Here is a 22,446-nt window from a genome sequence, read left to right on the forward strand (position 1 = left end):
TGGCAACGGTGTAGCCTGGCACAGCCATCTCTCCATTAAAACCTCAATTGTCCTCCTTCCCCACAGGTTTTGTGACTCTCCCACTAGCGACTTGGAGATGCGCAATGGCCGGGGCAGGGGCAAACGCATGCGCCCCAACAGCAACACACCCGTCAACGAGACCGCTGCTGTCTCAGACAACAAAGGGACCAGCAACAGCAGCAAGACCCGGGCAGGAGCCAACAGCAAAGGGCGCCGGGGAAGCCAGAACTCCTCGGACCACCGCACGCCGCCCGGCAGCACAGCGGAGGATGTGAAGGCCAGTCCGTCCTCTGTCACAAAGCGGAAAAGCAAACCCCTCTCTGACATGGAGCTGAACTCCAGCTCGGAGGACTCTAAGGGCAGCAAACGCATCCGCACGAACTCGATGGGCTCGGCAGCTGTGCCACCTGCCACGGTCAAGGCGGAGCCAGCTGTCCTTGACCGAAACTGCCCTTCTCCCATCCTCATCGACTGCCCCCACCCAAACTGTAACAAGAAGTACAAGCACATCAATGGGCTGAAGTACCACCAGGCCCATGCGCACACAGATGATGACAGCAAGCTGGAGGCGGACGTGGACAGCGAGTACGGTGAGGAGCCGTCCCTGCACACGGACATTGGGAGCTGCAATGGTGCCACCGTCTCTCAGAAGGGCTCGCTGTCGCCAGCTCGCTCAGCCACCCCCAAGGTGCGCTTGATGGAGCCCCACAGTCCCTCCCCATCCAGCAAGTTCAGTGCCAAGGTCCCCTGCAAGAAGAAGCTGGGTGGGGAAGGAGACACTGACCCGGGTGCCCTGTCCAATGATGGCTCTGAGGATGGTCCCTTGGTGGCCGATGAGACGAGTAACGATGGCTTTGACTCTCTGGAGAAGCGATGTGTTGATAAGGACAAGTCAAAGAAGGCATCTGGTGCTAAGCCGGAGAAGATCCCTTCCAAAAGCTTGAAGTCTGCCAGACCCATTGCACCAGCCATTCCCCCCCAGCCAATTTACGCCTTCCAGACAGCCACCCTCACCACAGCCAGCCCTGGTTCCTCCACAGGTCTTGCCACCACCGTGGTACAGACCATGCCCAACAGCCCTCAGCTCAAACCCATTCAGCCCAAGCCTACGGTGATGGGAGAGCCCTTCACGGTGAACCCTGCCCTCACCCCTTCCAAGGAGAAGAAGAAGAAGGACAAGAAGAAGAAGGAGCCCAAGGAGGTAGAAAACCCTCTGACTCCTGGCAAAGCCTGCAGAGCAGAGGAAGGCAAGAGCCCTTTCCGGGGAGAATCCAGTGACCTGGGGACAAAAGGCGAGGGGCTGCTGAATGGTTCATCTGACCCCCACCAGAGTCGGCTTGCCAGCATCAAGGCTGAAGCTGATAAAATCTATAGCTTCACCGACAATGCCCCAAGCCCCTCCATCGGTGGTGCCAGCAGGCTGGAGAACACCAACCCAGCCCAACCCATGACCCCACTGCACGTTGTCACCCAGAATGGGACAGAGGTGAGCTCAGTGAAGACTAACAGCCCGGCCTACTCGGACATCTCCGATGCTGGGGAGGATGGGGAGGGTAAGCTGGAGAGCATGAAGGCAAAGGATCCAGAGCAACTGGTCAAGGAAGGCGCCAAAAAAGCTCTTTTCCCCCCACAACCACAGAGCAAAGAGTCTCCCTATTATCAAGGCTTTGAAACCTACTATTCTCCTGGCTACCCCCAGGCAAGCCCAGGGCCCCTGAACCCTGGCAGTCAGGCCACAGCTGAGACACAGGCCTTGAAGCTGAAGAAGGACGAGGAGCAGGAGAACCCAGAGGTGAAGGTGAAGAGTGAAGGCTGTGAAGAAAAGAAGGCTGAGCTTGGCAGCTCCAGCCAGCAGCCCTCAGTCATCCAGCAGCGTCCCAACATGTACATGCAGTCCCTCTACTACAACCAGTATGCTTACGTGCCCCCCTATGGCTATAACGAGCAGGGCTACCATGCTCACCTGCTCAGCACCAACCCTGCCTATCGCCAGCAGTATGAGGAGCAGCAGAAACAGCGGCAGAGCTTGGAGCAGCAGCAGCAGCGGGGGCTGGAGAAGAAAGCAGAGCTGGGCTTAAAGGAGAGGGAGGCAGCGCTTAAAGAGGAGTGGAAGCAAAAGCCACCCATGCCCCCGACACTCACCAAGGCCCCAAGCCTCACGGACCTCGTCAAATCGGGGCTGAGCAAGGCCAAGGAGCAGGGAGGTCCTGACATGGCTAAATCCGTAATCATCCCCAAGCTGGAGGACTCATCCAAGCTGGCTGGCAGCCAGGTTGCTGAGGGGCTCAAGGTAAAACTGAGTGAGGCCAGCCACCTTGGGAAGGAGACGACTGAGACGAAGGCTGGCTCCGACTGTGGCCGGCAAGCGGAGGTGGACCCTGTGCTCTGGTACAGACAGGTAATGCTTATCCACTGCTTGCTCGGCTCTGCCCACCAGCTTTGCTGCAGAGGTTTGCTGGGGCCATCACCTCAGAGAACATGCATTGTCCTCTGCTTGTGATGGGAGTCCATGAGGTTCCCTTGGAGCCAGCAAAAGGGTGGAGCTGGGAGGCCACAGATGGGCCAAGGAGAGCCCAGGGAGAGGGAGTTGGGTTAGCTGGACTCCTCTAAATCCAGCCTGGTTTTGGGGCAGGCAGGGCTGGGGGGAGGCAGCTGCTCTGATGGTTGGCTGGTTCTTGCAGGAAGCCGAGCCCCGGATGTGGACCTACGTGTACCCGGCAAAGTACTCGGACATCAAGACAGAGGACGAGCGGTGGAAAGAGGAGAGGGACCGAAAGTTGAAGGAAGAAAGAAATCGAAGCAAAGAAGCCACATCTAAGGAGGATGGGAAGGAGAGTACCAGCTCCGAGTGCAAACTGACCCCCACTGAGGAGGCTCGCATGGTGGGGAAGGACCCCAGACCCAGTGTCCATGTCCCTGTGTCTTCACCCCTCACGCAGCATCAGTCCTACATCCCGTATATGCACGGCTACTCCTACAGCCAGTCGTACGACCCCAATCACCCCAGCTACCGGGCCATGCCCACCGTCATGATGCAGAATTACCCAGGTAGGGAGTTGGGGTCTTCTTGGGGATGTCCCTTCCGAGGCTGCCCCTGCTCCCGGAGCAGGGACTAGCTATGGGACATCATCTCGTTCCTGGAGGTGCACGTGCAGAGCTGTGTTGCCCGAAGACTCTTTGTGCCCTGACTGCTTTTTTCTCCCCTCCAGGATCATACCTACCCTCCAGCTATTCCTTCTCCCCATATGGGAGCAAGGCATCCAGCAGCGATGACAGTGACAAGTCCCGAGCCAGTCCCAGCGTTAGTTGTAAATCCAGCTCAGAGTCCAAGGCCCTGGACATCCTGCAGCAGCACGCCAGCCACTACAAGAGCAAATCACCCACGGTGAGGGTCAGGAAGGTGCTGGCTTTGTCCAGCTCCGTGCATGAACTTTGGGATGATCCTTGGATCTTATAACCAGCCTGGAGCAACTCAGCCTCCCATGGTTTTTTGCCATTCCTGCTGCTGTAAGAGATCTGGGGCTGAGGAGTAATCCCACAGCATAGCCTGGTTGGGACGGACAAGCCAAACCTGTGGGCAAGGCTGGCCCAGATGAGCACCAGGGCTTGTCCAGGCCCTGCAGAGTCTGGGCAACACTTTTCCTCAGGCCTGGAGCTGGTGGGTGAGATGCAGGAGCTCTCTCCATCCCACGGCACTGTAGGGCTATGAGCTCCTCCTGGGCTAAGCTGGGATGATACAGTGGCAGGAAACTCTAGTTTTGGACAGAAAGGAGCTGCTTGAAATGGGACCTGTGTCTGCCCTGCTGCTTTTGGGCTGCTCACCGGCTATCCTGTCATCCCCCAACAATGTCGTGGGGAGACTTTGGGCAAAGGCAGGGAGAATCTCATCCCAGTGGGGCAGCCCTGAGTGCCCAGCATGGGTCTGATGCTGCCCTGTGCCCCAGGGTGGCAGGTAGCATCCCTCAGCATGTGCCTGCTTTCCTCTCTCCAGATAAGCGAGAAGACATCTCAGGAGCGGGACCGCAGTGGCTGCGGGGTGGTGGGAGGCAGCGGGAGCTGTAGCACTGTTGGAGGAGCTGGCGGGGGAGAGAGGAGCGCCGACCGGCCCCGCACCTCACCATCTCAGCGCCTGCTCTCAACGCATCACCACCACCACCACCTTGGGTACTCGCTGCTGCCAGCGCAGTACAACCTGCCCTATGCAACAGGTGAGAGCCAAACCTCCTCCCAGCACCCAGCCAGGGCCACAGCCATGGCTCGGGGGAGCTGGGAAGGAGCCATAGCCACTTTTGGGCAGCATGAGCCCTCACGCTGAGCTTTGCTTTGACCAAATACGGCACTTTCCTGCTCCTGCGGCACAGCTGGCTGCCCATCCTGGGCTGCTGGCTCCTGACACCGCTTCTCCTCTGCAGGTCTCTCCTCCACAGCCATCGTTGCCAGCCAGCAAGGCTCCGCTCCCTCCCTATACCCACCTCCCCGGAGGTGAGAACGGTAAGGCTCTCTTCCTGTGGCACCAGCATGGTCACCCTGCTTCACCTGCAGGCAACCAGGCTGGGGTGGAGGTGGCTGGGACAGGTGTGCTGGGGGGGGTGCCCTTGAGGGCAGAGGGTTTGGGGTTTGCCTATCGCCCCAGGGCTCATGGGGCTGCCAGCGACAGGAGCTGACTTGACCTTGGGTCGTGGCAGGACATAACATGCCGGGATGCCTGGGCTGTACAAGACATGTGACTGGCTCACATGGGGAACCGCTGGAGACTCCTTTAGACATCAGTTGAATGGTGTTAATTGTTCTGCTTGACGTTCCTGCCGTGATCCGAGGCAGACTCTGTCTTCTCCCCCCCTGTTGGACACACACTGACTCCCCCCTCTACACTCTCCCCTTTGGTGAGTGGGTGAGCTGGTACCTGCGGAAATATTTATTCTACTGGGCACCGGCACTCGGGATGGAGGTGACTCGCCTGCCTGGTGCATATGAAGAGGAAACGGAAGCACTGAGGTTTCTAGATGGATTTGGGACCCCACTGTGTCTCTGCGAACTGCTGCTTCATGATGGGGCTGAGCGCCATGTGACTGGGGGCAGGCAGGGCCACTGTTTTCTGCCTGATCCTTAGCGGGGCTTGAAGTGCAAGGCTGAGCCCGTCGTGGAGTTGCAGTCTCAGGAAAGGAAGGGCTGGCTCATGTGGGTGTTAGGGAGGCTGGTGCGAGCCTGGCGGGGATGGTGGGCGGGGGGTGTCAGCCTGACTGGAGGCGGCTGTGGGGCATGGGGACATGCTGCATGTGGGGCGCACCCTATCCCAGCCCCAAGGCTGCTCCCATGCCCCACAGCAACCGCTGCACTATGCCTGTGTGGGCAGGAGCCACCAGTGCATGGTCTATGGCTGAAGTGGTGGGTTGGGGAGCCTGGGCTGCTCTTGGCCCCAGTGTAGCAGCCTCTGTCCCTGCCCCGCACCCCAGGCAGCTGGGGCTTAGCTGGACTGGAGGCAGCCAGGCACAGAGCTGGGGGCTGTGCCCATTGACCAGCCGGCTGCCAGCGTTCCTCCCCAGTGCCTTGCACAGTCCAGACCTGCCTGAAGCTTACGCTCATGGCATTCAAGTTGGTTTCTGAGCTGTGACTCTGCAAACCCCCCGGCCTCTCATCTGACCCCACCCCCACTCTGGCAAGTGCTCTCCAAACCCTGGGTCACCACATCCCTACTCGGGAGGGGGTGGGGTGAGGGCTGCGGCTCCTCTTTGCATCCACCTTCTGCTTTTAAATCGGCTTCCTCAGGCCATGAGCTGAGCCCAGGGAGGAACAAGCACGCTTAGGTTCTGCCAGAGGCACTTGAGGCTGTGCTAGTTCCCCCTCCAGCCCCATGCCAGGGCTCAAGGCACCAGGCCTTGGAGGAAGCTGGTCCCCACTCCCGGCTGCTCCCCAGCACCCAAGGACAGGGGCTTTCTGGTCCTCTGCTCCCCCAGCCCCAAGTGGCTCTCCCCAGGCCGATGCTCTACCTCGGCCCTGCAGCAGCCAGGCCACCCCAGCTCTCCCCGCCGCTCCCCACTGCCTGGCCAGGGGAGCACAGGGGTCCGTCGGTCTCGGGCGTGTGTGTCCGTGTCGCACCCAGCCCCAAGGGGCCGCTGTACCGGGATGCTCTGCCCGCCGGGCTCTGTACATACTGTAAAAAGGAATTGTTTGAAAGCTGTTGTTTTGGGTTTTGTTTTCTTCCCCGTTTCCCTCCATCCCACTTTACCCAGCTGGGAAGGAGGCGTTCGCTGGTCTTGCACCTGGTCCAGATGCCGGCAGCATGGCAGCCCCAGCCCGCTGTCATTGGGCGACTCATTTTTCCTCCACTCTTCGTTGTCTTCGCAAGGAGACAGGGCCATATGGCCAGGCACACTCCTCAGGGCTGGGGCAGGCGATGCTGAGCAGCAACTCAACCCTCCCCATGCCCGTGAAGGAGCCTCATGCAGCCGCTGGGCTGGGGACCAGAGGGGTCAGGGTGTTGGGGGGAGCCCCAAATCCCACCCACAGAGGAGTATCCCACCAGCTCTTCCTACCCCCGGCCTCAGCTGGTCAGGCAGAGGCTGGCTCCTGGCACGGCCAGGGCCCACCAGCAGCTCCAGGGGTGTGGAGGAGGGTGTCCGGTCCAGGGCAAGGGGGCGATGGGGGTGTGCCACAGGCTTTACTGGCAGTCAAAGAGGGTTGGGGGCGGGGGTGGGGAACTGCTCACATCTTCCCAGTTAGGTCCCAGTTGAGTCTCCCTTTAGGTGTTAAATGAAACAACAGTTCATGCAGAATAGGTTTGAGGTTTGATGTTTTATGTTTTTTCAGCTTTTTTCCCCTGGTCAGTTCCTGCCCATGGGGCTGGCCCCCCAGCCCTCCACAGCAGTGCTGCTCCCTGACCCATGGGGCCCCTGCCCCCGGGGTCACCCTCCCCAGCCCTGGCCCCTGCCCACTGGGCACTGCGGGCAGCCAGCCAGGGCATCAAACCATTGGTGTTTATAGCTCGTTTATATTGGCATTGCTGTGTTGGGTTTCATTTCAGTCTTCCTGATTCTGCCCTTCTGTAAAGTGTACATTATTACCAAGTTCCTTGTTTTTTTATATATATATATAAATATATATATATACAAACTGTACTCTTCTTGCCTTTGTACATTTGGGCAAGGGGAGAGAATAAATCTTTTTAAGAGACAATCACAAACCTGTGAGGGTGGCTTTTTCTTCCTGCTCCCCCAGATTCTGGTCCTTTGTCCCAAAAAGCTGTGGCCAGTGATTTTTTTTGTGGGGAAGGGGGGGTGTACCCATCTCTGAGGCATCTGACATGGCTTGAGCAGACGTGTTGCTCCTGGTGCCAAGCTCACCAGTCCATGGCCACTGAGGCTGTGGTAGGGTGGCCCAGGGGTGTGTGTGGGGGTGTGTGTGTGTGTCAGGTCAGCTGCCCCCCCAGGACCCTCCACTCTCCCCCTAGCACATGCAGCTCCACCTGGGGATGCTGCAGCCAAGCTCAGCCATGACAGTTTGGGTCAGAACCCTCTATGCTTGAACCCATGGGCACCACCAACAGCCAGTTCATTAACAAGCTCAGGAAATCATCCTCCCTCCAAACTCCCAGGAGCAGGCCTTTGCATTCTACCAGTAAGGAAGGAGGGAAGTGGTTCCCACCCCATCACATTAGGGATGTGCCAGTAGAGGAGCCCCATGGGGTGGCAGCAGGGCCCTGGAGTACATAGAAACACCCAGAGAAGAAACAGGGGCAACTCCAGCTACATGAAGGGATAAAACTTGGGATTTTGAAATCCAGACCTAGAAATCAGCATTGTTTCAGCCAGGGAATAGATGCAAGGGCTCTTCTGTCTCTGCACCACACCTGGAGCAAGGAGAGGAGAGGCACTGCCTATTGCAGAGTGACAGCCAGCACTAGAAGGGCTGCTGGCCCCACAATAAAAGCTAGGGCAGAGATGTTCCCAACAGCACAGCCCAGCCTCTAATTTTAAACCAGACTTAAGTTTTAATGCTCCATTGAAGAGGGAGTAGAGGTACCAGCCCTTTGATGTCATTGGAAGGGAAGGAAGGAAGGAAGGAAGGAAGACAAACTTTATGATGATTTATTCACACCAACTTGTATCCCAGCCCCACCTCTCTCCCCTAAACAGAAAACACTGACCATGATGTTTATGGAATGGCTTGGCTTCAGCTTTTAACAAAATCCTCCACAGAAGGGCGAGAGCACAACAAAGCACACAAGGACAAGTCCATACGCAAGCAACCAGGCCAGCAAGAGAGCTCACGGTACGCCTCCGGGGCACAGCTTATAAATACACCCTTCTCATGTGGCCCTCAAAGCAAGCCAGCCACGTTACATCCACATGGCATGAAGCAAGAGCACAGCCTCATTTTCCAACATCAGAAGGGGTAGGGATGAAATGCGAGCTACCACCAGCACTGCAGTTCCATTCCAGGAGAGCCCCTGGACAGGGAGGGCATCCCACCGCAACTGGCAGAGCTGCCATCCATACCTGCTCCCACACGCACCCCCCTTTCATTTGGATACAGCTGTTAGCTCAGTGTCTCAAGTCCTGAGATCAGCTCTTCAGAAAGGCGAGGAAGAAGAGAGGTGACAGCCACGGGCCTGCTCCTTACCTGTCCTTGGGCAGAGGATAAAGGCATGACCTGCTCAGGCTCCTTGGACCATCACAACCATCACACCGCAGGCAGGTAAGGAGATGTTCCCCCAGAGCAGAGGTATCGCTCCAAACACCCACTTGATCCTCTGAAACTATCACAGCCCTACAGAAGGCCCACCAGAGGCTCAGTTCCTTTCAAATAAGCAGCCTCACCTGTGTGAAGTTCATCTGAATGCCCCTTTTATTGAATGCTGTGATAGTGCAGTGATAACATTGAACAGAATTAAGACTGCGTCAAACGAGCTGGAAGAGCAAGAAGTTTTTTTTAAAAAAAAAGATTAGACCAGTTAAAACAGCATCAGTCACCCCAAAGCGGAGATGCATGGGGGTTTAATGTAGTGTTAAAGGTTAAACTCGAGCATATCTCCTCCATATGCCTAACACCCAAAACATGCCTTCTACTTAAAAGAGTCTGAGTGAAAAATAAAAAGGTGGTCTGTCAGATTAGCGCACATCAGGAGATGGAGAAAGGACCAACATGGGTTTACAGAAGTCAAGGAGTAGATACTGCGCCTACCGTCGCACTCCCCCAGGCACAGCCTGGCACCAGGCGCCCCTAGGCTAACACACCACACAGCTGCACTTAAAGAGCTCCTATGCCAGTTCATAAACATCTTTCATTTACTATTTGGTGATTACATGTGTGTATATATAGTTCTCTAGGCAACCCATTTCAATGAGATAGTCAACTCTGAGGATACACAGGCCAATCTAACAATGAGAAATGCAGTTTCAGTCCAACAGAAGCTTGTTTTGCCTTTCCTCAAGAAAGATGTAACCCTCTCTCCCCTCAACGGCATTTTCAGGTCACACTGGAGTCCCCCGCTGCAGCTATTCTTCATCAGAGGAAGAGTTCTGATCCAGAGGGTACACCATGAACATCACGTCTGGCCGCGATGGGACAGAGGGGTGACCAGGCCTCACAATTTCAAAGCCCAAGAAGCTGAATGTCTTCAGGAGTGGAGCTACCAAAGAGAAGGAAATCCATTACCATGAGGAATAATCCTCTTTACGTGCATCACCTTAGAAGCCACGAATATCAGAGTGTACTGAACACCCCCTGTGAGTGCATCCAGAGCTTCCTGTGCAGATGGAAACCATTTTAATGTGACAGCCCTCTCAAACAGAAGGTTTTGTCTCTTCCTGCATTCATCACAGCTGCTCCTAAGTGTGACAGGGATTTTAGTTGTGCAGCAGAGCAGGTTTGTCCATATTTATCCTGCGATGTCTGTTCCGTCCCCTCAGAGAGACGGCGACAGTTTGTTATCTACCTGCACCAGCTTTCCGAGGATGAACATGGCCATCCTGCTGCATATTTTTATTCTCTGCTTACATGGGTCCCAGCACCCTTTGAGCCCTGAAAGGGGGTCAGACAACAGGAAACAGGGATCTACTTACTCAGGGTCTAGGCAGAAATTTGCTGTGTCTGTGAGGAGGACCAGGAGCTCAGTGGAAACTCAAGACAACTCAGCATAGCTCAGTGCGGTCCCCCAGAAAAGCCACCCTCAGACCACAGGTTATGCACAGAACAAATTCAGAGTGGGGGCAGTCCTCACACACATCTTGTCTTGGTCAGGCAAGGTTATATTACATGGTGAGTGGACACATGCCTGCTTGTTAGTAAAGCGATCGCTTCCCGGCGACCCATGAAAAGCTACCTGGGTGTAGCATCTAATCTCTACAGCACCCTCTGATGATCGACTTCCAGCCCCTGAACGGTCATGCAGAGGAGCTCCTATGTATTTTCAAGACAGCACTGAATTTCAACTGCATAGACAAGGACCGAGGGTCTGGAGTGCTCCAGAACTCATATAGATAAGCCATGTCTAAGACCAACACCTCGCCTGTTTTAAAAACAAAACCCAGTATCAGATGTCTCCTGTAAGCAGCTGCTGCAGAGGTCACCAATGCAGCCTGTGGCAGCAGTGACATTATAGCAAGAACTTAATCTGAGAATTATTCTTGGCATCATAACAGGGAATGACATCTTCCTGGGCTCAGAACAGCTTAGCTCTAATAACGCACCATTTTGGAGAAGACAGTGCAGCTTGTGAAGCAGCAGAGTAAAATTAGAATTAAGGTTTGAATTTCTCCTGCTGTGGCAATTGCTTGGTTACCAGCCTGTGTCTAGGAAGATTTAAAGTGACACATCCATAGCTTGGTACCTCCATAAATCTCCACAAACTTCCGTGCTGTAATCACTCATCCAACATGCCTATCTTTAGATACTAATGCGGCCCCCTTAAGCCATAAAGCATTTATAGCCAGGGCCAGGATTACCTGTAGGTCTAGGAAGGGCAAAACTGCCGGGCAAGCTTTAAAAAGCAGATGAGGACTGGGGTAACAAGCTATAAGCATTCACTTCTCATGTAATAACCTCTCCCTGTTTTCTCCTTCCACATCACAAAAGCCTGGTGCCAAATGGACACCTTTATTCCTTAACCAATTTGTGGACAAGAAAATGGTCCAAGTAATTCAGCAGCAGCTTTCTGCATGAGATCACTACTAAAAATTTACCAGCAGGACAGTAAAGCATACCTGTTTGAGAAACAAAAATACTCCCTTTTAGTCTCAAGAAAGGGCTTATTTCTTCCACAAGAAGCTATTTCTAATTTGTAAGAACACCACAACAATTATGCATATAACAATTACTGCAGCAGGAAGTGCCCCGTGGAGCCTTGCCCTGGGTTTACCAGATTCTTGTACAGCCGGAGCAAGTTCTCACCTCTGTCTTCTCTGCTTTTTCTGAAGCAAATAAAGACATAGTTTACTTTCATTTTTTCTTCAGCAAACTCCAACAGTGCTGATAACCTGCCAAGGAGGAAGACGACAAAAGAACATCAGCAATAGGAAGTCCTGTCCTGAGAAAGCCTCTGCGCATTATCAACCGTTGGGATGTTTTCAGACAGAAAGACTACTTGTTTACAGACCCCTTCCAGCGAACAATGGGTGCTCAAACAAAGGGCTTCCTGCCTCACTGTCCAGCCCAGGAAAACTAAGAGCTATCCTCACACCAAGTCACCCAGCAGGTCACTGTCCTCAGCATCCACATACCAGCGTGCACAAGCACCCATCCCCACCAGCTAGTGGTTTTGTACAGAAGTCTTTGTACTCAGGAAGCTGAATACTGCAGCTGATCCTGAGCCAGGCTACGTCCCCTCCGCTGGCAACACGCACGGGGGATCTGTGAGTTTTGCACTTTATGGGAAGGGGGAGGGGGGGAAAAAAAAAAGCAAGCTCATGCCAGGCAGAAGAGAAGAAAAACATGACTGAAGGACCACGTGCACAGGCAAAGCTGTTTCCTGAGCACATCAGCTGGATGGCACAGCTGATGCACTCTGAATCCACGCTTCCTGCCTTTCCAGCTAAGTTATTTCTGCCACCTCTTGATGGAAGCAGCACTGCATTAACCCCTCTCTGAGCCCCTGGGATTGGCACAGTGGAGCCATCGCTGTCACTGCTGGCCTTATAACCATTTACAATGCAGGCTGCTAGAGCAGTGACAAACAGGGCTTCAACTGACATCTAATTAAACTGCAGTCAACAAGACTGGAGCACAGAGAGGGAGATTAAATTTGCAACGGTTTTGTTAATATGGTACTGAACTGTTTTAATTATAGCCTCTACTAGGCTGTTTTACCCAGCTAAAAATAATCTTACAAAAATCATGCTTTAAGTCACGATAACACAGGTGGGTAAATGCTCTCCCAGAAGAATGCACTCGGACAGCGAAAGGATTTACTGGCCGACTGAAGAAATTACACAAAAATTTTCTGGACTTGGAGTCAAGTGACACAAGTTTGAGACCTGCAAGAATACTGGTACTTACTGAAGGTGCCCAGTGAGTGGTTTTTCTTTTTTCTTAATTAGCTTGTGTCATTTACAGATGAAGCCTACTTGGCGATTTAGGAGGACTTCGGAGAGCTTTGCAGAGGAATCCAGTAAAGCCACACCTACACTACAGTGCTCCCCACCAGTGGGGATCTCTGGCAAAGCACTTGGCAGGAAGAAGCTGCTCTGGAAGCTGCGTTTACACAAACTTCCCAGAGCAGAGCTGTCCTGTATTCTGCCAACAGAGAAAAATCAGAGACTCTGGCAGAGCCCAATGCCTGTGTGGCAGCACTCCAAGAGCAGATCCACCTACTGATGAGAAGAAGCGCATCAATAGAATGGAGGTTTTTTGCCCCTCGAAGAGAGGAAAACGCCTGCCAAAGTAAGCTTGCCAAGTGGCCAGCAGAACAAAAATCAGAGAAAGACTTGCAGATTTTCCATATCAAGAGTATGCAGAGAATCACTCTGCTCATTTATTGCTTATTTTTCATTAGCACAGGGACTCAAAAAACAGTAGCCCATCTGAAATGATCACTAAGGGGGAAGAAAATGTATAAGGAGGACTAACAGGAGGTCAATTCTCTGAAGACAAGAACATACTTCAGAGACACAAACCAGGAACAGAGCTACCATACATACAGCCCATTCTCCTCATGCACACAGCATCATTCACGTAAGCAGGCACCTGCTCCCCACAGAACCAGCTCTAGGATCCTGAACTTACCCTTCTTTGCTTCCATCAGCTAATAATCCGTCAGGGATTTCCACAAAGAGGCTCTGATTAGAAAGCACTGCATCCCAGGAGGAGGTCTTCACCTCTGTGACCTTGTACTGGAAGTGGACAATATGAGGCTTCCCTTCATGCACTGGGACATCTTGGTTAACAGTGATCTTCTCGTCCTGCGCAGGGGAGGGAGAAGAGCTCATGAAATATGCTTTAGGCTTAAAGAAAACTATCCATAAGATTGTAGACCAAAAAAACCTGAAAGAGACCATACTTAAGCAAGCATGCAAAGGGACTGTTTTCAGTGAAACTCCTGAAAAAAAGACCAGCCCTTACAGACTGGTGTGCGTTCACAGTTTCAGCCTATCACTAAAATTCACCACTGTGAGACTCACCATAGCTCATGAAAGTATGTGCAGTTGGCTGCAAACTTGTATCTGAGTCTCAGCACTCAAAACAAGTTACGTGGTCAATACCTATTTTTCTAAGCTGACTGTATTTTGCAGAGTATCTTGCTTTTATTCTAACCTAATACAAAAATAAAGAACAAAGAAGTCAAGTCCTACATACTAAACAGCCAGGGGAGTATAACTAGAGAGATGCAAATGCAAAATAAATGGTATTTTAGTTTTACTAAGAAGAAAATTATACTTTTCCCTTCCCCTTTCACAGGCTCAGGGACACACCACAAGAAGTACGCAGACCTCGGAGTGATTTTTCTAGTCATGTTTTCCTATTCAAGGGAATGCAGTTTTGCATATTTACATTATATTAAATTTCTGGGTAGTGAGAGTCTGTTCATTCACTACAGGTCCCAGCCACAGGGACGGTTCATGAACTACCCTTCGAAGAACATGACGTGAACTGATAAGCTGAAACAGCATCTGCTGCCATGGTCTGACCAATTTCGTTGTCTCCCCAATCCCCAACAGAGTCTTTTTGTTTAAAGGATGACCACAAATTGCTTTCCTAGATTTTACAGCCAACTGGTATGGCAAATGGTTTACCTCCTGGTTTAAGGGAGGAAAATACATAGCACAGAGAGAATCCCAAAACAGACAGAAGCTACATAGATTTGAAGACTGTGACAAGGTCTTTTCCAGACACCACAAGCGTACGCGTCCCTCTCCAATACTACTCTAACTAGAATGCCAAGCATGCAGACTGCCTCAGATTCAGCTCAACAGTTCCTAGAAAACAATTTCCTGGTTAAAACTTCATTCCTCCTCCTCCTGACAATTTTTGCAGGCAGTTGGCTTGCCCAATAACAATTTCCATATTTCACTGCAAAGAGCCTCAATGAAATGACAATAGAATTAATTTGGTTCCCGAGTTAACGTTGTCAGCTGCAGCGGAACTAAACTGTTCCCATCTGCTTGGTTACAGGCTCATACATCCTCATTCTCCCACATTTACAAAGTCACCTGCACAGCTTTGAAGGGCAGAAGAAACCAGATAATACAAGTCCTGTGTGCTCCGTTCCCAAGTCACAGGAGTGCCCAGGAAAGCTGTGTGCCCCTCTCTCACTGACAGCATCAATGGGTGGGGTGGGAGGTTGTGTACCCCCTTGGGTCACTAGGTGAGCCTCTGGGCGTTTTATCAGGGTGATTAATTCAGCAGCTCATGATGAACTCCGATCTGCTGACAATCAGCTGGACTGGCAATGAAACAAGTGACATTGCTGCAGAAAGACATCATCTCACCAGACTAGGCTTAATAAATCCTTTGCGGTGACATAAACTCATCTCTGAGCATACCACATGCAGGCAGCAAATACAGCAAAGAAAACGTAATCCAGTTTGGATCTGCAGTGAAGAAGTATTTACATGAGGGGCAGTACAAACACATTGGCAGCCAACAGTGCCCAGTGAGAGGGGGAAGAATCCTCGGCATTGTGGCTTTTCCAGCAGATGTTTTCTTTAAGCTGTTAAGCATTGCTGAAAGACCAGCGGTTCAGCAAAAACATCCGAGACCCTTTCCAGGCTCCTCAAGCCTCTGTTCCAGTGCTTTAATTCCTATTACCACATGTATTAAAATAGATTCCTCTTAGTTTGACTATTGTGACAAGGAAGGAGCCATTTAGTATGTTAATGCGGGCGACAAAATAACACCGCATACAAATCAGGAACTGCCTGGCTATGCTAACCGGAGCAGAGGAAGCCACTGTTTGTTTAAAGCCCACAAAGCTTAGCTGAAAAACTAAGTTTACACTTCTTCAGAATAAATATCCTGTAGGAAATAAGTTTATTCATCAAGTTTGAAAGAAGTTTTCATGGCTGCGCCTGCTGTTGGGTTTTACTAGTTTTCAGCCAAGTGCGCTAAGAAACCTACCAACAGCTGCTCAAGTTAAATCAGACTGCTGCTGATAAAGCCACCATGGAGCCAGCAGCAAGTCTGACTGGAGCCCTGTTGGAGCTCTGCACTACAGAGGTGTATTTAAAAACAACTAAAACACAGGGATTATATGCACATCCTCCACCAGTGACTTTATAGGAGCCTTTTACAGTTGTTACTGTGCAGAGCGCATTTCTGTTTCAGAAAAGATCCTTCCCTCACGAAAAGCTCACAGATGCTTCTTTTCTTATACTTTGTGAAAAGAAAAACAGGGTGAGGAAGTTGAGAAAAGCAGGCTGGGATTGACACATTAGAGGGGGAGGCACATGCACACATTTGTGAAGGAAGACTGGCAGGAGCCTGCAATAGGAGGGGAAAATCTTTCCGAGCCTTCTGGATTAGCCCTTCTGTCACCAGAAGTTATGCCCGGCACTCCAAACCTAGCAAGGTGTCTCCACTTAAAAGCCCCCTAACGTGACAGCCCACAAACCAAAGGCAACATAGCCACAGGGATTAAGAGAACTGGTTCTCCAGGTTCAGCGGGAATTGTGTTTACACAGCCTATCTTGGGCAGCTGATATTTTATTTCTAGGCATCAAAATAGAGGCAGCAAGATGCTGGGGAGAGAAGCTGTTCCGGTGATGCAGGAGCCCAGAATCCTTTGGAAGCTGCTCAAAGCAAAATCCTGTTTACCCAACAAATGTTTGGTTTTATTTCACCCCTGCAAAATCCCCTCACCATGCTACTGAGGGGAAAAGAAACCCCACCAGGTATTTTTTATACACAGATGCCTAAACCACTGCTCTCCAGCCCTGGGCTCCATTTCAGCAAACTAAAGCCGCAAAGACCAGCTTCCCCTTGGTTACAATTCATTGAGCACAAGATTTTCCAACCCAACTATGCTCTTCAGATGTCCCAAGAAGGACAGGGGGAGGCCCCTATGTGTTGGCAGCGTAAGAAAGGATGTTATGATCTACCATAGCTGAGCAACTCAAGAAACCCCCTGTAAGCAGCCTACTGTTGGCATGTGCTACACCTGCGCCTCCTGCCAAGTTTGCTAGCCAGAGCACGTCCGTTTGCACAAAGCCCGTCCTGGCTGCGCAGCACTGACGCCAATCACTATTGCAATTCCCAGCTCAAGGAAAGCTCCCCTGATGAAGGGCTGAGTTATTAAGTCTCTTAACATAAAAATTCCAACAGCTATAGGGAGCCCCAGCTGCTTAATTTGTAGCACGGCTGTATACAAGCACTGTGCTGCATGCTCCGAAGGAGGCAGTCTTCTTCAGAAAGGTAATCCCTTGAACTAAAACAGCTGATACAGCTGGAAAAAGTACTTAAGCTTTTGGGTCCAGATGCCTTTCCAGGTCACACTGAAGGTTGCCAGCTGAAAAGCTCAGCCTGCTATAACTACAGCACCGCTAGACTGAGCGGGCAACTGAGAGGGGCAGAGTCCCAGTAATCCCTGTCTGAGGTTGGACTTTAAACCACTGAGCAACACGGCATGCTTTGCTCTGGGATGAGCTATGTTACAGAAAGGGCTGATTTTCTGAAAGACTCTGCTAGGTTTTGTTGGCAATAAACCCAGCAAGTATTATATCTATATTTCTGGGATGCAGCTATCTAGATGACATCCCCCCAGGCAGCAACCCCTGCCTACACACCACTGCCAAAAGCTTCTGTGCTAATTCAAGGCGATACTGAAATCAAATACTTCAAAGCCTCCAAACTGTGATTCTTTCCACCAGTATCTCCTCCACATCGAGCCCATTTTCTGCCTTCAGACCTTGTCTGCTGCATACACAAGACTTGGCAAAGCTGGCCTGCAGGAGTTCAAGTTGCAGGGTCCACTATTTCTCATTCCCTCCCACCCAGAGGGAATTCATTATTAGTCCGGAGGCCCTCTTGAAGCTATTTATGTATCTTCCTTATCTGACAGGAAGCTCATTGTGGTCTGCTGCTTCTCTGAATTTCATACCCCTCTAACATCTGTGACAATTCAACTCAAAAGCACTAAGCTGATGTTACATTATTATTAAAAGGCTACAGAGGTTGACATTTATTCACAGGGTAAGCAGGTGAGGCACATGCTAAAAATCTGCCAAGGCTGCATTAAAGAAAACTCCTCTGAAAGCAGCCACGAGGTCTGCGATTCTCTCATGAACTTCAAGAGATGACTTTAGTAGCTGTGACCCAAAAGAGCCTGTATCTTTTCATCATATGAAGTCTGTGTGCCTCCCACAGGGCAATTTAAAATCAGGTCCAACACCTATGACAACACTCCTGTCTGAACAGTCAAATTTGCAAGCTTAGCATAAATTTAGGCTACCTCATCTGATAGCACTTTACTCCCTGGCTTGTGGAAAAGCTGCCCCTGTCCCAGAAGGGAGACAGATGTGTGCCACCATAACGCAAAGTTGCACAAGTGCCAGTTATTCTACAGCAAGGAATAGCCAGGTCTCCTTTCGAAAGGAAAGGTCCCAGGCCCCAACAGCTTTCTTTACCTTCCAGACTAGGGCACTGGAAGGAGCTTATCAACCATTTTCTCTCTGCATTTCACCTTTCTGCTTCCCGCTTCCTCTTTTTGCAAGGCATTTAAGAAGTTGTTTCATGTTTTGACAATGCTGGCTCTGCATACAATAGCTGAAACAGACCTCTGGGAACAGGGCTAGTGAATTATTTCCTGTACACCTTTGAGAAAAGGCCTCTCATTTCTTAATGAACAGGTGATACTTAAGTGGGAGAGTGCTGCATGCAGCTCAGTGATCTACCAACAGGGTAGCTGAAAAATTAACAGATCTCCCACTTATTACCTTGGAGTTATTTGCATTTATTCCCATCAGACTGCGAAAGGAACCGAACACGTTTGCAGCACAGGTACAGGTCATTATTTAGATGTCAGATGTTTCTCACCTTATATATCAGAGCTGAAAGAGAAGGATCCCTGCTACCCCCTCGCCCACCGGGGATCTTCGACAGTGGGTGAGGGGCATCAGGAGCACCACAGAGGCCCTGGAACAATGTGCCTGCAGCACTGCAGCTGGGGACAGTTACTCAAAGGTAAAATACTACTGCAAGAAAAAGGGAGAGAACACCAGGTTATGTTAGCAGGGATCACATTTTAGATGCTACAGCTCCTCATGACCCCAAACCTCTTGTAGCCCTGCCCCTCCATAGTACATCAGAGGCAGCTAACAGGGCTTTTGCACCCAGCCAGCTACATTAAAAACACTCGCTGCCCAGGTCCTACCAGAATCCAGCGGTGTTTTGTTAGAAATGGAGGAGGGGCTTTGCATCCAGGAACCTGGGGAGAGTGCTGAGCAACCTCATGCTAATAAGGGATGCCTGGAAGGCTGCCAACAGCAGATGGCTGGAAATGCATGACCAGATGAGCACACATTTTCTATAGACAAACATCTACAAATAGATCAACAGGACCCAGAAGGAGGAGGTTTAAGTTTCACATTTTCAGAACGAGGAGGAGTGAAAGGCTGGCTCTTCAGATATTTTCAACATGCTCTACAACGTCCAAGTTGACATTTTCACATGCAAATGAAACCTCATACAAGCATCCACCACCCCAACCCTAAAAATTACAAGTTTGCCCCACAGATCTACTTTCAAGGGCAAGAAAATAGGCTTCCCTTGCAGTTTTTGTTTGGATGTCCTATGCACAGTCTTTCAGAATCACTTTGAATGCAGGCTTTAATACCTGCCTTAGCTTTTAGGAACTTCACGAAAGCAAATTATTTTAGTTCTGGAGCATCACTCCCTTTATCAGTACTGCAAAAGCTCTTCGCTGAGGCACAGCACAGCCGTGCTATTCTTCTAACAAAGCCTACAAAAGCAACGCAGAGAAACCAGAAAGTCATTCCCCAGCGTTCCCATTATGAAACACACCTGCGCAAAGGTATGCAAACACCACCTTTATTTTAAGGTGAGTGTGAGGGTTTCTAATACTCACATGGAGCAAGGAACAAGGCTGTAAGGGACAGGCTCTGCAGACATATTGACAACTCACTGTCTGTCCTAAAACTTCTCACTTGAGCTGATCCCAGGACGGTGTTTTTCCACTCTAAACCCTCTCCACAAGGGAGACAGGCTTAAGTATCCAAAGACCAAGCACCAAGCTGCACTATCAGAATCACCTGAACCGCCTAGGCTAGAACATATACCAGACTACAAACAAACTACTCAAATTTGGCATTTCTGAATGCCAAAAAAATAACTCGCAAACACAGTTATGACACAGGCAGAATTTACTAAGATCCCGACTTGTCATCTCATACCAAAATAATCTTTGTACAGGAAACACAAATATTCTTCTGCCGCATATTTCCTCCTCCTCCAGGTTTGTGAGACTGGGCTCTTCAGCAGCGCTCCCAAGTGCCATAGGCTATGGCAGACACTGCTTGGAGAAAAGGCTGTTTAAATACCCTAGGAAGAGATACTCAGTGGTTGCACTGAAGACAGCTCAGGGCAAACCCCTTTGCACACATGCTCAGTGGTGTTTTGTGTTAATACAGTCCCTCCTCACGGCATGACTTGGACTATCAATGGACCAGTGTGTATTCAGTAGTAGTGGATGTCGAGAGGCATGACAAAGCACTTTGCTGTGCTGTTCCCCACCCCCAGAAAGCTGTTGGCAGCTTTGTTATTCCCTTCCCTCCTCTCTCAGCCCCAGTCAACAATGTACTATTGATAGCTCTCTCCAACTTGAGGCCAAGGCATCAAGAAGCTGGATAATGAAGTGTAGTTGGGCGGGGGGGAATAAAGAGAGAGAGGCAGTAGTTTTCATGCAAAGCAGTTTGAGACACTTCCCGGTTTTGCTTCCTCTGGCACATGCAGAAGTCAAAACACAAGACCCCTTCAGCCACTGAGCCCTGCCTGTGGCACTGGGGCTTTACTGAGCCCAGACCTGCCACCACCACTATCCTCCCCCCAAACTTGGCAGCAGCAGCCAGCAAGGGTCCCGAGAGCAGAACACACAGGGCAGCGCCATCAGGCAACACCAGAGAGCAAGCGTGTGTGCATGGGGGACAGACATTTAAAGGGGGTTTGCTTCCTCCAGATGCACGTTAGCATCCTGGGAAGACTTTTGTGCAAGCACCCGACAAAGTTTTGTCCCTCGATGCGTCCATGTGCGAGCAGCCCCCTGCAACTCTGCTCCCTGAGGCCTGTTTATAGCTTAAAAAATTAGGGTAGTGCTCCCTTATAGCCTCTCTTCTGTTTTGAGAAGCTGCTTTCCAGCAGCTTCGTTTGTATTAAGATACATTTAGATCACCAAGGGCCTTTCCCTGAAGAAACTCCCAAGCAAAAGCTTCTCAAGCAAGTCCTGCCTAAAACGGGAGCTAGAACATTTTCAGCCAGTGGGTATAATTTTAACTCGCTAAGCTTCCAGCGATCTCAACCCTGTGCCCTGTCCCTGGGAACAGAGGACAACTCCTCAACTTTTGAACCCTGTCACAGCTGCTCTTCAATTGCCCTCACACCTGAAGCCCCAGGCCAGTGCTGCTTTCAGTCCACAACAACCAGCACCTCAGGGTCTGGAAAGCTGCACCATTTTCTTGGGCTTTGGGGATTTTTATTTGCAACGAACACTTGGTCCTGATGGAAGGATCCACGCAGCTCCCTTGACGTTACTGAAATGAAGGTTTTTCATTTGTTTTCGATACCGCCCCCTTTTTTCAAATAGGGCCTGAAGATACGGTTGCACTTAGCCCACCATAATAAGATATTATACCGCCAGCCATTGCAAGGCATATATGAAGGAACCTGATTTGAGTAGCAACTAGTAAGTCACCATCTGATGAACACATAATAGCTCAAGCGTCTACCCTACACGCAGCGGTCAAGAAACCAGACTGGCTTATACACATCCTCTGGGTGCTTATCTACACGGTATGACAGAGGCTCAGGAAATTACACTTTTCAGACTCTAAACAAGGAACAGATACACAAGATAATTTGGTCAGCTGAGAAAAATCACCACAAATCGAGTTAAGCTCGTGCCTGCTGATAACCGACGTGCCAGGAAACATCCCCTTTCCTCAGAAGATGCTCGGGGGCTGCGGAGAGGGACGGCACAAACCCTCCTCGCCCTTAAAGGCTTTATTAGCAAAAGGGTGCTCAGACACTCGCTCCTGAAATGGCCGCCCCCCCATTCCAACCCCCGGGGTCCAGCCCGGGGAGCTCCCCCCGCTGAGGAACGTTAGCTCGGGAAAGGCGGAGGTCCCCCCCATCCTCGGCGCCCGCCCGCACCCCAGGCCCGGCCGCCGCCGCTCTGAGGGGCGAGGGAGGCCGCGCCGCCCCGCACCTGTCCTGCGTGTTTATCATCCTCGGCTCGGCTCGGCTCCGGCCTCGGTTCGGGTTCAGCTCGGCTCTGGCTGGGCTGGGTCCGGCTAGGGTCGGTCTAGCTGAGCTAAGCTAGGCTAGACTGAGCTGGGCTCTGCTCAGCGCCGCCACCTTCGCTCGCCACCGCGCTCCGACTGACCTCGCGGGCCCGCGCGCGGGCCCGCCCACCACCCGCGCCGCGCACCGCGCGCCGCCCGCGCTCCGCCCACCCCCTGCGCCGCGCCGCGCGCCGGGCAGCCTGGGAAGCCGCTGCCCTAAACAAAGGCCTGCGCTGCGCCACACCCACCTTTGCGTCGTGATGGCACCGCACCGCGCGCGGGGGTAGGTGAGGGCCGCTGTGGGCCGTTACCACTCCTCGAGAGGGTCTCGGCTCCGCTCCCGCCCGTGCGGCCGGCGGCACCCTGCGAGTGGGCGGGGAGCGCGCGGGCGGTGGAGCCTTGGCGGCTGAATGTCCGAGGTGCCCGGCCCTCCTCAGAGCCCGGCGGAGCCGGGAGGCGGGCCTGGGGCGGCGCCGGCCCAGGG

General features: G+C 51.7%; 2 protein-coding genes across 4 annotated transcripts in view; one reads left to right on the forward strand and one right to left on the reverse strand.

Annotated features, from left to right (window-relative positions):
- The window catches only part of ZNF609 (zinc finger protein 609), a 72,859-nt gene extending 65,658 nt beyond the window's left edge, over nucleotides 1–7,201 (forward strand). For 2 of the 3 annotated variants that reach the window (XM_064456933.1, XM_064456932.1), the window contains exons 5-10: nucleotides 67–2,419; nucleotides 2,703–3,069; nucleotides 3,231–3,406; nucleotides 4,013–4,229; nucleotides 4,434–4,512; nucleotides 4,707–7,201. In XM_064456933.1, the coding sequence (XP_064313003.1) occupies nucleotides 67–2,419; nucleotides 2,703–3,069; nucleotides 3,231–3,406; nucleotides 4,013–4,229; nucleotides 4,434–4,507 (3,187 nt within the window). In that variant the 3' untranslated portion in view covers nucleotides 4,508–4,512; nucleotides 4,707–7,201. Of the gene's footprint in view, nucleotides 1–66; nucleotides 2,420–2,702; nucleotides 3,070–3,230; nucleotides 3,407–4,012; nucleotides 4,230–4,433; nucleotides 4,683–4,706 lie in introns of those variants that run through there. The other variant, XM_064456935.1, reaches the window with a different exon arrangement.
- A 1,641-nt stretch (nucleotides 7,202–8,842) lies between these two features.
- Nucleotides 8,843–22,094, reverse strand: OAZ2 (ornithine decarboxylase antizyme 2). Its single transcript, XM_064456943.1, is given in 6 exon segments — nucleotides 8,843–9,649; nucleotides 11,410–11,495; nucleotides 13,240–13,415; nucleotides 18,484–18,564; nucleotides 18,566–18,641; nucleotides 21,887–22,094. Coding segments are annotated over 6 exon segments (573 nt in total). The 5' UTR covers nucleotides 21,907–22,094; the 3' UTR covers nucleotides 8,843–9,515.
- Nucleotides 22,095–22,446: the final 352 nt, after the last annotated feature.

This window comes from Phalacrocorax carbo, chromosome 7, assembly GCF_963921805.1.
Source record: "Phalacrocorax carbo chromosome 7, bPhaCar2.1, whole genome shotgun sequence".
Taxonomy (NCBI): Eukaryota; Metazoa; Chordata; class Aves; order Suliformes; family Phalacrocoracidae; genus Phalacrocorax; species Phalacrocorax carbo.